General features: G+C 36.1%; 1 protein-coding gene across 3 annotated transcripts in view; it reads left to right on the top strand.

Moving 5' to 3' along the window:
- CNST (consortin, connexin sorting protein) overlaps window positions 1–12,116 on the top strand; it is a 49,415-nt gene that overhangs the window by 5,874 nt on the left and 31,425 nt on the right. For 2 of the 3 annotated variants that reach the window (XM_074537276.1, XM_074537277.1), the window contains one exon: window positions 8,393–8,830. In XM_074537276.1, coding sequence (XP_074393377.1) covers window positions 8,393–8,830 — 438 coding nt within the window. Of the gene's footprint in view, window positions 1–7,720; window positions 7,777–8,392; window positions 8,831–12,116 lie in introns of all 3 variants that reach the window. The other variant, XM_074537278.1, reaches the window with a different exon arrangement.

Here is a 12,116-nt window from a genome sequence, read left to right on the forward strand (position 1 = left end):
ATTTAAGGGCCGAAAGAAGAAAGAAGAAAAAAGAGCAGATTAAATGTATCGTACCTCGTTGCAGTCCTTGTATGAAATATTTATTTCATAATCTCTCATTGTATTAATCTTTGCTACATCCCTGTGAAGTATATCAGTACTTTATGGTTAAGAAGTGCAATACAGATGATGTAACAGTGTGATGACTTCATGGAGGAGGTTCAGAGCACAGAAGGGATTTGATCTGATTCATTTTTATCTGACACTGAATAATGTAGAAACTAGACCATCCTTCCTTTTGGAAATATAAGGCAAATAGATGCAATATTTTAGTAGAGCTGCTGAGTATTCTGATTTTCTAATGATGACAATTATTAAAGCTCTAACAATTAGCTCTATTCTTAATTAACCTTCTGGTTGGACCTGCAGGCTTGATAACAGAGGGACTGCAAGTATGTAATACTTATGGACAAGAATTGTTTCATAACTTTTATGGACAGCTTTCCATTCTACTTGTGGTTGCTTCTGGACTTGATATGATTTACTGAATTTTTTTATAATACTAACTTTCTGTGTGTTGATGAGGGCTGTAAAACTTGCTTGTCCCTCATCAATATAAAAAATTATGGACTTCAGTCTTACTATGAAATGTAATTCTCAGAAAGTCTTGAACATTCTTCTTTCTTCAGTTGGGCAACTTTTAGATAATTGCCTCATTCTTCTTTGGTTTTCAAGGGATTTTTTCTGTTATTTCTGCTTTTTCATATATGTTGAAAATTTTTACCTGAGATCATGAGAGATTTTATATCATATGATTTTGGCAACCTCTTATGAGATGGTAGGATCCAACAGCTTTCTCAGGTACTTGGAATGTAAAGATTTGGATAAGAGTGAGTTGAGCTGGTTAATTCTCATAAATATAGTCTGTGGATTTGCAGGACTATTTTTTCTTTTTTTTCCTGTAAGGAAAAAGTACCTATCCTAGAAAAAATGCATAAATTTATCTAGCAGGAAGCTTTTCATTTTTGTTATGCTTTCTAATCAAACTTGTGCACATATTCTGAAGCATAACAAAAATCGGAGAGTTCTTCAATTAGAAAGAAAAGTTGAAAATCAAAAAAGGCAAATTACTACTTTTAAGAAGACTTAAAAGGAGGTTCATGCATCCCAAGGCAAAATCAGTTACTCATAGGTTATTCCTGAACAACATTTGTCTAGACTGTTTATAAAAGAGCTGCAATGATGACAGTTCTCCATTTTCCTAAAGCAGTCTGGTCTACTGCCTTTTCTACCATATCTCTACCCAAGACATGTTCAGGTGTTTTGTTGCAGACATGAAAAAAAAACCTGACACATCAAATGGTAAGGTTACTTTTTGTTCTTGTAGCATTCAGTCAAATTTGTTCTAGTGGAGCTTGAAACCCAAAACTTTTTAGACACTTTGGGGACTCATCATTGTGTATTTTGAGTGCTGACAAAGAGGCTGTTTGTGTGAAATTTTTGAGAGAACTGTCATATGTTCTACTAAAAGCTACTATTTGTTTCCAGACAAACCTCTTGTATTTGGCTACACGAGTGAAACATATTTTTTAAGTAATGTTAAATGTGGAAGAGTAGATTATGCCTGGCAGTATGTTTATCGTTGTTTATTGAAACTGTGAATAAGCAGTATGACTAGGAAGCTTAGAAGTTGAAAATAGCATGTGAAACTTCCTCTTTAAACCTCACTATTCCTGCTGTTTATAGATGTGAGGATTGTTGTGCCTTTAAATGCCACTGCCATTTGAGAAGTGTCACTTCAGTGTCAGAAAGTACAAAACCACCAAAGTGTTTGTGCTCAGACATTTTTGTAAATTCAATGAAATTAGATAAACCACCCTGGTATCTGAATACTTCTTGAAGGAAAGCAGACTTAATGCATTTGAAAAAACCAGACCTGTTGATCTGTGTATCTGACACAGAAGAAGAAAGCACATAGAAAGATATTTTTACCCCAGTACGTTTTTTTTCCAAAGCCAAGCAGGGCAAACTGAACTGGAGGACATTAATGAGATTCTCTCATGTGAGGCTGCCCAGTAAAAGGGCTGTACATCAGTCTGTCTTTTGAAGTGATAAACTTGCAGTGAGTCCATGCTATAAGACAGCCTAACAGCATGGGGTGTGTTTTTCTGCAGAGGTGTCAGGTTGGATAATGGAAGCATACATATGAGTATCTTTTTTTCCCTTCCTTTAGAAACAGCAACGTTCCAACTATTATGTTTCACATAAAACACAATGCAGAGCAGAATTCTGTTAGCTGGAATTGGTCTGGCTTTGAGATGATCACAGGAACATGAATTGTCTATCACCTTTGTCTGCTGCTATTTCTTTCTGTAGCAAATTCTGTGCTGGTCAAGCACATCTTCAGCAACTTGTACTTTTCTTGTTGTGGTGAGGCAAGGGCACTCTGGTGATAACATTCCAGGCTTCTTTAGGTGCATCTTGGCTTCCACATGAAGAAGCAAACAGTTGTAGAGAAGTTGCATTTGCACTTCTCTAAAGAACATATGTGTTCTTTGTTTACTAGCTCCTGTAACAGCATAGTAGACATCGTCCTTTTTCTTACAAGCTAATGAACTCGCAATGCTATGTTGTAGGTAGTTTTTACATAGTGTCTTGTAGATAGTGGGTCATTAGAGTTTCCCCCACCCATCACTGAATCTTCATTTTGATATTAAATATAAATGTTCATAGAATGGGATGAACCTTTTTCCTTCTATGTAGATGTTAATGGGCAGTAAGAATAATTTCTAGTGTATGTTTTGATTGTGTATAGTCATGATAGTTTTCACATTGGTTTTTGTTAATTTGCAGAAGATTATTTATCAATATGAAAAGAGATATGTTATTTAAATATTATCTTGTGATGTATCTTTCCACCAGCCATCAGAAAGATCAACAGATTAATTCTTAAGAAATATATGGATTACGTTTAGCTATTCTTTGAATTTTAGTGTTTCTGCAGTTTTCCTCTTTTTGTTCTAATGGTAGAAGCACCAACTCTGTAAACGTAATGATTGTTTAAAACGACTTGTTTCATTTTCATGGAATCAATTTTGTTTGAGTTTTTTTTTTTTCTCTAGGACATGTAAAGCTGCTTGTATTTAAGTAAAAATGTGTGTGTGTGAAGATACTAAAACCCCTGCAACAATAAAGAAAACCAAATTCCTCGAATACTAGTTAGTGCCTATTTTTTACCTGTCCTTAAACCTGAGACTTGCTGGATTTATTTTTTAAAATGGTGGGGATTCCACAACATCTCTAGACAGTCTGTTTGGTTGTTTACGCAGAGATCTCTTTTTGACTGAATTGCTATTGCCAGATGAAGTGCTGACCCTTCCTTTCTAAAACTCTCCTCTTGCTGGGATCCAGGTTCTCTTGTGTACATCTTGTCCTGTGTATATGGTGCAGAAAATACTCCCCATGATTGTAATTGAATAGTGCCTGGTAGACCATAATGAATTCTCTTGTGCATGTAACACTTGCTGTATTTTATCTCAGGAGAAAAAGTTGGACTCATGGTCAGTTTTCTGTCTGGTATCTCTTTGAAATGCTTTTCATCATAACAAAATGACTAGTTAATCCCTATTTCAGATAGATGTGCTTATTTATTTCAAAAGGTTGGGGATATTCTGTTTGTGTTAGTGAATTTTATGTTATTCCTTTTGGAGCACTAATTGCTACAATTAATTTTGAATTAAATCCTCAAAAATGCTTATAACTTCTTCTAACTGCAGACTATACTGCTGTTGTCATTTATCATCAAAGTTAATGAAAATATTGCATAGAAGCAAACTGGGAGCCAATCTGAAATGCTCATTCATTTTGAATAGAGCACTGGTGGTGTTATAGTAGGGAAGCTGATTTTCAAAGAATTAAAATATGAAATCTCTTTAATTAACACAGAAAAATAAATGGCATGAGAAAGAGAAAATAGTGACTTAGGCAGAAGAGCTATATGAAGCCAATCAAATGGAATAAAAAACCAGTTTGATGTAAACTTTTCAAATGTTAGAAGAACAGCATTATGATCTGGATTGTTCTGTAAGATACATCCAAGATCAGTAAATGAAATACTACACTCAATGCTCAGTAAACATTCACAGAGCCCACCAGCTGTTCAGGATAAAGGAGCTGTTAGCATGAAAGGTTAAGGGGCCTGGTGGTGTTTGTGATTTTGTTTTGGTTTTAATGCCCTCTTCAAATTTTAACCATGACAGGTCAGGAGTGATCCCACTTCCTACTACCTTTTATTTTTCTCCCCCAAACAGCTATATTTAAGGTTATGTTTCCATAGCAAGGATAGATGGAAAAAAGCGAGCAACTGAAAATGTTGTCAAAATTATATTAAGTTGTATGAAATACATGAAAGGGAACAGTGATGAGCATGGGCATTGTAAAACTGAAGCAATTTTTCTAATGTATATACTGTTTGTACTAAAGCAAACAAACATACAAGTAATTTCTTCAATACAGACTTTTAGCCACTTGACAAATATTTTCCATTTTATTTTTTATTTGTGCTACAATCACCATGATTACCTTTGCCAATTGTATGAATCTGTGTGGCAACTGAAGCACTTTTATTCATCAAATAACAAACACCTTTAACAAAGGTCAGCGCAGTTCTACTCAGCGTTAGCTTTTATTTCAATTTTGGGCAACCAGTGAAGGAAGGAAAAATGGGCCTATGAAGAAACAAACATTTTTTATTAACATGTTGTTTGTGTTTACAATTCATTTCAGTGGCAAAACAGTAAATACAGGAACAGCATGTTAATGGTCTTTTAAATATAGTTTAAATCACAAGGGACTTTAATTTCATTTTTATTTCTAAATAAGTGTTTCTACTTTTGTTTTTAGACAGAGCTGAAGTTCATTCTCACAGGATTTAGATTCACTTTGATACCTGGCTATTGCCTGGGTAAACTCAAAAGGAATTGCAAATAGCAGCACTGAAAATCAAGAAGGTAAAAAATTTCAACTGGGAAATACTTTTAAAAGATCAAAGGCAGGAGTGTTCTAAATTCCTTGAACTAGCTCTTTTTGAGTTTTCATTCTCTAAGGAGTCCTAAGGGTTGTAGAAAGGAATAGATTTTCAGGGCTACTTTTATTTGGAGAAATACTGAGTTTCAAGCAATAACCAAGAAATGTGCTTTCCAGCTTCTCAGCTAGAGAGGGACTATCGCTTCAGCCAAATGTTCAGAGGAAGTGAGTTAACATTTTCCATCAGAATGTCAGCTTCCTCTACAGCAAATATCACTTGTCCAAAGCATCTCTTCTCATTTTTCGCAATCAAATAGGAAACACTTTGTTCAAATGCATTTGTATTTCTCTTTCACTTTGCTGGCTGTTGAAAGGATAAACTGTTTTCTACGGATAGAAACAAGACAGTAGTGGTAGGACATTCTGATTTTTAAATTATTACTGTTAAAATGAATTCCTCATTGGGTTTGGGCAATTTACTTCAACTTCTTTTGATGCATCATTTGTTCTATGAGCTGGAGAAAGCAGCAGTAGTTATTATTTCATGTGGCAGAAAGACTAAAATGTGAACCTTTCAAATATAATACTGTTTGAGATTATTTTTTTAGTGCTTTAGAACAGGTATCAATAAATCAGCATAACTGTAGTATGGGTGTTTAATAATATGTAGTTCTGTTTCTTTCTGCTCTGATTAAAATGATGTCCTCCTCTTAACCTGTAATTTTTTGTTTAATTCTCTTTGAGAGAAAATTGCTTGATTAAGGAGCATCCTTCTAGTTAACAGATGTGTATATTGGAATATGTATCCCAATATAACCAGTTTAGATGGTGCCTAGGCCAGTTCTGACCTTCGCTGCTGGGCCACAGGCAGCTCTGCGGTGTTATACCTCAAAGATACCTTGGCTGGCGGCAGAGTGCAGCGAGGCACAAGACAGGACTCCGTTCTCCTCAGGGGAGAGCTTCTGGCGATGGTGAAGAAAAGAAGGGAGCGGATTCTGCTAGAAGGTAGCCAGATGTTTATTCCATGAGCACAGATATGTCTGCACTGGGCTACTGCTGATAACAGAATGGGGCCGCATGGTCTCATTAACATTTTAAGCTCAGGACAGGGGAAGGGGAGGGGACAGGTGAGTCACCAACCAGGTGAAGGGGCAGGGTCTCCAGGTACTAGGGTCACCTATCACACGACGCCTTGCTGGTATGTTAGCCTGATTGACAGGGCACACTCAGCGAGGGGCGAGGGGGAAGGGAGAAGGTAAAACAGGATATTGCAACACACCACAACAGATGTGTTTTCCAGATAAGTCCTCAGTACCTTCTTAGAGTTCCTTTTGTCTTTCTGGTGCTCAAGGAAAATCAATTATCACCTAAAGTGGCTGCCAAAGGAAAATACAACTTTCATCTCTATGTACAATTCATAATTCTTCTAGACTAGGATAGAATATTTCCATGGGAAAGGACCCGCTTTTATCACCTTGTCCAACTGCCTGAGCAGCTCAGGGCTGACCAAAAGTTAAAGTGTGTTGCAAAGGGCACTGTCCAAATGCCTCTTAGATGCTGGGGCATTGCCCACCTCTCTAGGAAGCCTGTCCCAGTGTTTGACCACATCCTTAGTAAAGAAATTTTTCCTAATGTCCAGCCTGACCTTCCCTGGTGCTGCCTGTGCTTTAGGGTAGGCAGTCCTTTTTGTCAGACTGGTATGGCTGGAAGTGGTTAGCCAGCTCTTCAGGTTGGAGGCAGAGATGGAATTGTCCTGGGTGGTGCTGGCTTTTGCTTTCGTATTGCCCAGCTGCTGGCGGCTTGTTGCTCTCTGGAACTCCTCATCCTCTGTTTAACCAGGCCTGTACTCTGTGTGCTTGTTTGTGAGCATGTTGTTGGAGACAGTGTCAAAAGCCAGTCACAGTAAATCACATCCATTATTCCACCTTCTTCTGCCAAGCAAGTCAGTGTTTTGTGGAAGCACAACTTACCCATCATAAATCCATGCTGACTGTACCTCATGACCACCCTATCCTTCAGATGTTTGAAAATGCTTTCTGGGCTAACTTGCTGTAAGACCTTCCAAGGATTGAGGTGAGGCAGAGCAGCCTGTAGCTCCCTGAATCCTTCTTCTTGTGCCTAAGATAGCAGTGATGTTTTCTTTACATTTTCTTTTTTTTTTCTCAGTCCTTTTAGCAACAATAAAGTTTATGAAGGAATAATTTGGGGAAAATCACTTTATTAATCTTTGTCAGAAATATGTTTCTGTGTTTGAAGGAAAGCTTACTTATTCTTTGGATTTTTTTTCCATTTTTCTGCAACTTAATTCTTCTATCAAGTAAAATGAAAGAGTATCTTGCAAATTTACCAAGTGTGTATTTCATGTATTCAACTTGTGTATACCATGAGTTAAGAAAGCCCGGTGGGAACAGATATCCTAGAATGTACTTTCATTTAAAGCAAAGTATAGGAAGCTGCTGTAGGAGGCTTACCTGAGCTCTTCTGTTGTAGAAGAGTGCTTGCTGGTTCTTGGCTTCACTATTCAAAACGTGAGCTAAATCTAGTAAGATGTACATAATGGAGCTGTAATTCGGGTGTATGGTTGCTAAATTAAACAGCAGTATTGCCGTGCTGCTAAAGGCTAAAGATAGGAACTGATACAACAATGCTCCTGTAACATGTAGGTCTTCTGCTAAGTTACTCTTTTTTTGTTCCCTGTGAATGTGTCTAATTGCAGGATTGATTGGAGTTGCACCTTCACAAAAAGGGAAAATTGACTCCTGCTGAGAGTAGGTGGGGGTTTTGGTTTTTTATCAACAAACCATCTGCTTCTGTGTATACTGAACACATGTTGAATGTTTTCTTGAAAATAATGTGACAATTGAGGCAATAAACAAGTCCTACTTCCATCTAATTCTGATAACACAATCTATCTGCAAGTTTGATCTGATACCTTCACTGACAGAATTAAAAGTCGTTCTACTTTTATTCCTTCCTGGTTTATTTTTATTTCAGGCAAACTATGATCTTACATGACAAGAATGCTTTTGTTTTAGCCATGGATTTAAAGGGGGGGGGGAGGGGGACGTGAGGTGGCTTCTGTTTATCTTTTTGTTTTTCTCATTACCTCAGCTGTAACAACAGGAGCACTGTTGTAAAGATCAGCTGTGGTTTTGCTCAGGTAACTAGAACAGTTATAATTGGATAAAAATACAACTTTATAGGGTTTTTTTTATGTAAATATCTCCCATGCTAAGACTTTAAGTGAGTCAGGGAATGAAAGAAATTCCCCTTATTTTTAAGCTGTATCACTTGGCTAATGTGAGTCTTTATTGGCTGGCACTGGCTGACATTATTTATCTGTTATACTATACCTATTGCAAATTATTCATTCCATTTTATATTTTAGGTCTAAAAATATCTGGGGGGAGATTAAGTGGTTCAAGAAGTAACGCTCTAATGGATGACAGAGACTTTCCACCAAATGATCTGCAAATAGACTCAAAGGACAGTCTTCCTGCTAACTATAGGGTGGAAAGTTTGGCATCTCATTTGATTCCTTCAGCTGATGAAAATGAAAATCAACTTGACAGTGATGGGAATGAAGTTCTGACCAGTAGCAGCATTGCTATGGGACGACAGGATAAAGGTGAACAGGATAACATCAATAATAATGAGAATATGGACAGTGGAGACTGGATCCCAAGCTGCAAGGAAAGTGAGACTGAGAGAAGATCTGTAAATGTCCATATGGACCCTCAGCTGGAGGAAAAGCCTGTCACAGAAAAACAGCCAGGTGGAAAAAGAAGTCCAAGAAGCAAAAGAAGCTCCAGTAAAAAATCTAAAGGTACTTCATTTTAAATTTTTTGTTCTGTTTATTTCAGAAGTAATACTATAGTTTAAATCTGTGAGCTAATAAGAAATCTATTTTAGGTGTTGTACTAATTATTTTTAGCATTTCACTAAAGGTTTGGTGGGTTTTGGTTTGTTTTACTTTTTTTCCCCAGAATTTCTACTAGTCTTCAGTCAAATTCAACTCTACATGTTTTCACCTTTTGTATTTTAAACAGTGGCTGTGTAGCAAATGTGACACACCAAGTAAACAGGAGTAGAGGGAGGTACACAGTGCCATATGGAAACTGGGCTGGTGTTCAAATCAGAATGGACAGAAATTCTGGCATTACGGTTTTGCTCATTTGAACATCATGGTTGAGTGCAACATTTTGGTGTCCTGATCCCATGTCAGCATTTGAAATCTGGCTCTGAGAACCAAATAGCTTCATCTTGCCCTGCTGTTGTAAAATTTACTTATATTTGTCAAAGCTTACCAGATAGGCCTAGGTTGTGTATTTTGGATAACAAACTGTTTAAAAATGTGTTCCTGCCAATTTTTGGTGTTTCTTTTTCTTTAGATATTTTGGATGTGAATTGGATAAGGCAAATGTAATGTTTATTGCATGTTCTTAATTTGAAATCCTTCTTCCCTTTTTAAAGGAGTGGGATTTAGTGTAACATAATGTGTTATGTTAGGTTTTTGCCATACATTCTAAAGCTTATGTGTCATAGTGCTGTATATATTAATTAAAATCAGTATGTTTCATCCACAGGTTTCTTTGAAAGAACAGCTGATTCATGTATGCTTTTTTCCAAGTATTTTAAATGAAATAATTTTCAAATATAATTTTTCTCCTGAAGGGCAAGTATTTTGTGACCTAATTGGAAAACTGATTATTATTTTGAGCGATTATAGACTAGGTAAAGACAGGAAAGGAAGGAAGCCTTGCATTCCATATCTTGTACAAATAGGCAAAATCTGAAAAGGAAAAATTATATTTTCTAGTAGAGATAAGAGCATTCTGAAATCTGTTATTACAGGGAGAGTGATTTCTCAATAACTTACTTCAGCTCTTATTAAGTAGATTTGTTTCACCTGTAGATTTAAGTTTTAGTAACAGAATAAAATAGTTAAAATGCGATTGGCTGAAGTAATTGAGAACCAGTCATCTGTATGATGGGAATAACAAAAACCAAGTTGATGAAAAGTTATACATACATGCTGACATAGGTATCTGAAGCACAGTAAGAGGAAGAAAAGGAAAAAACTCACCTGAACGCTGGAAGTTAAACTTGGCTCATATTCTCTCTCCATTACTTTGTATTCCTGTTGAATGAACTCATGCAGAAATACTTTAAAATTAGCTGTCCACAGTAGATTGAAGCTTTAAGACAAAATTTAGAATCCTGAAAATATAGAGAATTTCATGGATAAATCTGGCAATGTAGAAAACCGTACAAGAGAACATCCTGTCTGAAAAACTCTTTAGTTTTGTTGAATTCTTAGGAATACACTCTTGTTACTTTATTAGTAAAGAACCTTGATTTTTAGAGAGGAAGGTGAAAATATGAATTTAAATTATATCTCCCATTGTTTATGGCCTAATATACAGTTAGTAATTTTTTCAATACTCTCATGTGATGTTTCTTCTGTTTTCACAAAATGCAGTTGACTGTGTCAATTTTTTAATGTTGCAAGTGTCTTTATTTTAGTGGCAATTTTCCATTTAATTTCCAGCACCAGAAATTTTAAATTATTTAAATTATTATTTTAAATATCTCATTACACTCTCTACATAAAGGTCCAAACTAGCTTTCTCCTCCTTATACCAACTCAGAGTTAAAGGAGAGAATAATCAAATAGATGGGAAGATTCTTGAGTGGGTGACAGTGGGAGCACCACACAAGCAAGCTGGAATATCAAACAAAATACTCTCATAGCATGTATTGTTGCAATTTTTATAAAAAATGTTTTCAACTGTTGAGAAGTTATGGATGAGTTACTTTGACTCATAACTAAGGAAGAGATTTATGAATCTTTTTCTCTATAAGCACACCTGTTATGATTGCTGTTAAATGTTGCCATTCTGAAAAAGATGACATTTGACTTCAAAAGCACATTGTTCGTATTCCTCTTCTTGTTAGTGACTAAAACTAAAGCAATTTATGTAGAAAATTACATTTTAGTCATCTTTGTTTACTTGTGACTTGCCTCACCTGAATATTGGTGATCATTAGAGAAGCCAGTCTGTCTCTCTCAACGTGTATACTTTAAAAGAAAGAACAAGTACTCGTACTTGCAATGTGTCTGAAACACTCTAAATAGTTGTTTGTGAAGAATAAAGAGTCATAAGTTGGATTATTATCTGTTTGTATATGTTTGGGATCTGCTGAAGCTAAAATTATCCTAACTTCTCCTATCAGTAGACAGGAATACAAGTTTAGCAGTCACTGTGCCTGGTTGAAGATCCTTCTGGTTCAATATTCCCCCCTGACAGGGGCCAACAGGGCATTTGTAGGTGAGGGTACAAGGACAAGGCAAACATGCAGTGATTTGTTTGCATGTTCTGCTCCCCATCTGCAGCAACCTCAGGACTTCCCCCAGGTGGAAAGTGACAGACTGTAATACTTTAGAGTGAATTTATCACCTGGCTTACAGTTGCTTTTTGCATCCATGTCAGTGTCCTGGAGTAGCAGTTCCAGGATTTAATCTATTTATTGTTTGAAGAAGCACCTCCTTTTAGCCCTCTGATGCTGTAGGAAACTGAGAGGGGATGGACAAGTCTGTAGCTCCTAGATTCTAATTTTTTCTCACATTCTTTTTGCATTCTCATCATAGTTCTGAATGTACTATGATTATATCTGGTTAGGGAGGACTGGTGACCAAAGAATACGTGTAAAATTTAAATTAAAAAGAATACGTGTAAAATTTAAATTAAAGTATTATAAAAAATATATATAAAAAAAGTTTAAATACTTTGGTGATTATTCATAATGTTATTCCTTGTAAAGAGTTGTACTAACTTTAGTGTGGTAGAGATAGTGATTCATCAAGTTTAATCTGTTCCGATACATTTTTGTAAAAGTGGACTTCAGCTTAGCCATATTTTCTGAAAAAAAGTTCATCTTTTTTCAAAAGATCAGTCCTGGCATAACTTAATATTGTCAAATCATTATATGATTCCTTAACATGGTAATCTGCACTCAGTCTTTTTTCCCCAAGTTAAATTCTGCAACATATGCTTTTTCTGTAAATTATTCCACTTATTTTTTATAGCAACTTGAACGTGGAGGAAGGA

The sequence above is a fragment of the Zonotrichia albicollis genome, chromosome 3 (assembly GCF_047830755.1).
Source record: "Zonotrichia albicollis isolate bZonAlb1 chromosome 3, bZonAlb1.hap1, whole genome shotgun sequence".
NCBI lineage: Eukaryota > Metazoa > Chordata > Aves > Passeriformes > Passerellidae > Zonotrichia > Zonotrichia albicollis.